The 5373-nt window shown below is 38.6% G+C and overlaps 1 protein-coding gene across 1 annotated transcript; it reads left to right on the plus strand.

Moving 5' to 3' along the window:
• The first annotated feature begins 549 nt into the window (after window positions 1–549).
• On the plus strand, window positions 550–2574 carry LOC113291210. The gene is made up of 3 exons (XM_026540770.1): window positions 550–617; window positions 958–1841; window positions 2399–2574. The coding sequence occupies exons 1-3, from the start codon at window positions 550–552 to the stop codon at window positions 2410–2412; spliced, it is 966 nt and encodes a 321-aa protein (XP_026396555.1). The 3' UTR covers window positions 2413–2574.
• Window positions 2575–5373: the final 2799 nt, after the last annotated feature.

Genomic DNA, 5373 nt, shown 5'->3' on the forward strand with positions numbered 1-5373 from the left:
CACTCAGAAAGAAACCAAACATCTCGCAACTACATAACTCAGAAAAGCCCATCCAACAGATTGTAATCCATCGAAAGCATCATTTTTAACCGGCTTTGATACTTTTCAGTCATGCTCTCAAGTTCCGGATTGACTCTGCCACCTTCTGTGACTCCATGGTCAGAGCTTTCTCCTCTTCCAGAATAGCTTTCGTAGCAGGGACCACGCCAACAAGAATGCCGGCTCTGTCGAATTTCACAATATCAAGACGATGCCGCAACCAACTAACGTTGAACTTCAGAGATTCACAGGTAGACACCATGTTTTTCCACTTTTGAATAGTGGAGTCCGCGACAGCACGGATAGACATAGTTTCCATTTCGGCGACCATCGGCAAGAGACAATTCACTTTAGAGACTAAAGCAGATGAACAATGCTGCACCACACTCCTGGTGGCGATATGGCCATATATCCTCCATATCTTTGTGTATAGAGTCGCGAATTCTTTCCGCACCAGAAACCCACCGACGTTCCGGTAGTTAGAGGAAAGACACCTCATGCGGGTCCCAAATGAAAAACCTACATTGGGATGCTCATGACAAGAAATTCCTAAGTCGGCATTCTCCATATGTGCAGTGGTTGGTAGGAGCGGGCCCGAAGGAAAAGGGGTAACCAAATCATCCTCATTAATGATGGTGATGCATGCTCCGACAGGATATCTCTACACAAAAGAGAACTTTTGTCATTCATCGGCAAACAATGAAACACCTGTTGACCAATAAAAAAATACCGGTATAATCTTCTTGACTCGAATGACCCGGACGGGGGAATTGTTGCAAGAGTCAGGCCTCACGCGTTTGACTGAAGAATCTAGCTGGCTCGAGGATGATTTACTTCTGATCGACATGATGAAGAGATACGGATTCAACAAGAGGAAATCTTTGTTGTAAAACGGGGAAGACGATGCAACTTCACCAGCATAAATACTGGACCTTTAAATGGTTTGATTTGTTTATTTGATCCAGAAAAGGACCATAGTATTCAAGTTGGTAATCTTGGTACCGGTGAATTTACAGCATGGATCAAATCAACATTCATATCCAACTTAAATGTAGAAGATAAAGATAAATATCGTTTACGCATTGTGAAGTGTGATTTGGTATTCGATCCTTCCACTAAGGAGCACAAAGTGATTTGTTTTTGGAATATACATGACCATCAAGTTTGCGAGGTCTTGACAGTAGGAGATCACACATGGAGAGTAATCGATGATGTCCTCCTAGCATACAATTTTAGAGAATGGTATTTGTTTGGAGCTTCTATTTATGTGAATGGTTCCGTATATTACATCCCAAGAAGGCCAACTGGCGAAGATGCTGAGCCTAAATCCATCTTGGCATTTGATGTTGGAAAGGAGAAATTTAGATCTATCAGAATTCCTGATTTCATTCTTGACCAGATTCTGCAGAAATTTCAACCCCTTTATTCTCTGCAATTGCTAGAAATCGACCGTCATCCAGCTCTCTTAAGTCGAATAAGCGATGACATTGTCAAGCTATGGTTATTTGATAATGAGTACGGCAGTGGTTACAGGACTAATACATGGACCGAAGTTAAAATTGAGTTACCCTTCTATTGGGGGCATGTAGACTATGGGAATGATGTGTATTCTGTTCGTTTTCATTCAGTTATAGGAACAGACTTTATAATACTATACTTGTATCGCTGTCTCGCAGTTGAGGGTGGTTATCATTTTGCACGCAAAGTGACTCAATATTCTTATAATTGGAAGAAGAAAATTTTTGCAGAGATAAAAATCAACGGGCTCCCATCCTCCATTCCATATCACTCCTTCGTTTCAGGTATGTCAACTTTTGCGGAGAGTCTTTTACCTGTTCAATAGCTAGCAAACAACACTCAGACCTTGGCAAGTATGTAGCGCTGGATTTGTTAATCAACAGTTATGGTGTCTGCTTTTGACATGCACTGAATTCAAAGGATCCTATCTGATATTGCTCGATACTTTCATATGGTTGCTATAATCACATGTTGGTGCCATTTAGGCTCTGATGAGCTCCTTGAGGTCACTTGGCGGTCAGATGTCTTAAGATACTCGAGTCATTGATCAGGGTACCTAAATAGCCTATCGTTTATATAGTGATTGATTGCATTCAAGAAACAATACTATGCATAGTCTTTTCTAACTTTGACTTATTAAACTTTTGTTTATATATGTTTCGGTTGTGCATGATAACCATCGGTCCTGTTTTGCCTTAATGATTACCATTGAGTACTGTCTTTATTTATTTTATACCGTTAGGTCACTTTATAGCAACCTTTAATTGGGCTTATTACATATAAACTCCTGCGCGACTTAGCTAACTTAGAATCTTAACAACATAAACTCTCGCGGTTGCAGGTCAAGATCAATAGATACACTTAGAAAGTTTGGGACATGAAGGCGCAGGTACTTGTAGTAACTAAATCACTGCACTGTCTGCACTTCAATAGTTGAATCCCTACTAAAACAAAAGTAAAGTCCTGCATAATTGCGAGTACATATGAAACGTAATACCCTGATTACTTGTATTGAATAAATATGATATATATGAGAGGTCGAGGCCTAGCACCACGTCTCATTTTTCTGTGACATGCAATCTAATTTAGATGTAAGTGGATTAGTCACTAAATATTCTTCTTCTAAAAGTCAAATTTATGCTTTAGTAGTAACAAATACAAAGATAATATTGTCATTGAATCTTGTAAACTGGTATGGTCTTCATATACGTGTCTGCACTCTGCATACTGTGTACTTTCATTTTTTGCCCAATTATTGAAAGTCAAATTTTCCTGCAAAACCTACGGCCGAAAACGATTAGTCCAAACAGAACAAAGAAAATGAGTAAATGATTTACTAGAGTTCCTCTCTTCCACAATGGTAGATAGTTAAGTCAAGTTACCCTACTAATGATTGAGGGTTTATGTACAGGCAACCCAATATTTATACACGTGGTTTCGCAGAAAATCGTTCATTATACATCTCATTGACTTATTGACAACAAACATTCCTATTTTTGGGTGTTTGTTTCCTGGTTTAATTGATTCATTTCTTATCAGCTCTTGTATTAAGAGAAAATCCTTCTCAAGTTTAACCATCTCAGAAATCATTTTTCTTTTCCCTGTGAGTCTTGTGTGTCCTTCTCGTTCTTCTGCGAAAATTTATTTCTGCCTGAAGAAGAGAGAAAATCACCCATATTCGATCTTTTGCCTAAATAACGTGTGTATATTAGTTAGTCATTTGCAAGCAGGCTATTAGTATTGTTTTAGTTTACTTTGTATATCCAAAGCATTTTTACAATGGCAAAGGAGATGAGGAATTTGAGAAATGTATTGTGTTGGGTTGAGGTTGCACCAGCTTTTGTAATTTCTCCTGCAAAATCTTCTAATTCTTCTGCACTGGAGACAATTTTTGAAAGAGTAGTACTAGTATGAAAATATGATTTTCTTGAGAGAATATTTCACCTCAAAGAAGGATATTTAGGGATCGATCTTAACCTGGTTGAAGCTAGATGTTTGTCTTACGTCAGATGAAATTAGCTTGGTGTTAGTCAACCAAGAGCTCGATGGACGGTTGGAAATTGTTTGGTTTGCAACTGAGTGGAACTCAAACAGATTGGGAAGTGCACTTCCAGTTGGGAACACATGCGCTGTCAACTGAATTTAGTACATACCTCACTACCAGCATATCCTATCACATGTAGTTGACGCAGATTTTATGACAGATGGCAGTTTTTGTTCATGTAACCTCCTGAGTTACGCGGAATTTATACCGCAAAATGCCCATCTTTGTTCGTGACAACTACTTATGATGCCAGTTTGTGGAACTTCATGTAGGATCCCTCGAAACATTGTTTTGCTTTAACAGGTCTTAACGGCAGATGCAAATTTGACTGAGATTAGCACTAATCCGACTTTATTAAAACTAAATGAGATTTATTACTAAACCATAAGAACTAATATCTCCCGCTGATCAGCAAAAAATACCATTGGTTCTTTTAAGATATTTAGCAGAAGAGTAATCGGATTACAACAGTTCCTGTGGAATGAACAAACTTGGAGTTTGTTCATTTTGCTCCCATTATGGAATGAACAAACATGAAAATGGATGTTCAACTCAATATATTTGTTGATTTGAACATCGAGATGAACAACCCAGCGCGCATCTGTGATAAGGACGGACGAGCTTAGCGGCAACGCTGGCGTTTGATGAAAGACCGGGAATTGGAAGCTAAAACGCTGGCGTGTGATTAGAGCTGGCAATCCGAGCCAAAACCCGCGGGTTGGCCCGTCCCGTCCCGTGAAAACCCGTACCCGTCCCGGATGGTAACTAAACAAGACGGGCGCGGGTTGTACAATTAGTGGCTTGTGAAGAAACGGGTTAACCCGACCCGTACCGTGAAACCCGCGGTCTGGCCCGTAACCCGTAGTTTTATACCCTGTTGAAACTCAAACACGTAGCTTGTTACGTGTCATCCAAATCTCCATCGTATAAAAAGGGAAACTCAAACACGTAGCTTGTTACGTGTCATCCAAATCTCCATCGTATAAAAAGGGAAAACCCTAAGCTTTCCTATCTTCGACTTCGGTTCTTCCTCTTTTTTTCTTCTTCCCTGACTCAGAGAGAGTCTCCTGAGTCTTGAGGCTGCATCTCATTCTCATATCTTTCCATCATCGACAAATATCTCAAAGTAAGTTCCAACTTCGCTATCTTATTTCATCAAATCTTATGCATTCTCGGTCATCACTCATCATTGATTTGTATCAATAGATTGATAACAAAATTTAGATCTTTACGTTATTCTTTCAGTCTTAGTATTTGTATGACAGCTTATAACCCAATTGATAACTCTTAGTATTCTTTCAGTCTCCTGACGCAGACGCACAGAACAACTGAACAACAAATTGAGGAACTATTAGATCTAGATCAAAGCCAGTTAATTTGATCTAAAGATTCAAGGCTAGCAGGTAATCAGATTTTAATTTTTGTTTTCTTCTTTATTTTCTTCTTCTAGGAATCTAGGGTTTTACATAGGAATCCCAACAAATCTTTAATATTCTTAGTATTGTTGTGTTGTGAACTTGTGATTGTGATTCTGTGAAGATAGGTAATCTTTAATTTTCTTAATTTCATGATGTTTCAGTTCTTACCAGTTACCACAGAAAAGGGTTTTTTCTTGATCTTTAATTTTTTATTACTCATTAGTTTTGCTTGGTTTAAAGGCGTTAGTTGATTTGGTGATTTGATTTCTGTGAGCCAATCAATGGGTATTCACAATTTCGTCTAATTTGTGGATAGTTAAGTTTTTAGTTGAAATCCTTAAGAATATTAACAAT

Source organism: Papaver somniferum, chromosome 6 (genome assembly GCF_003573695.1).
Source record: "Papaver somniferum cultivar HN1 chromosome 6, ASM357369v1, whole genome shotgun sequence".
Taxonomy (NCBI): Eukaryota; Viridiplantae; Streptophyta; class Magnoliopsida; order Ranunculales; family Papaveraceae; genus Papaver; species Papaver somniferum.

What these genes read in the sequence shown, in the direction of transcription:
- LOC113291210 (XM_026540770.1), top strand. Translation starts at nt 550, where the DNA reads ATGAAAAACCTACATTGGGATGCTCATGACAAGAAATTCCTAAGTCGG. An exon ending in CATTCTCCATATGTGCAGTG is followed by an intron (nt 618 to 957) that starts GTTGGTAGGAGC and finishes CAACTTCACCAG; the next exon opens with CATAAATACTGGACCTTTAA.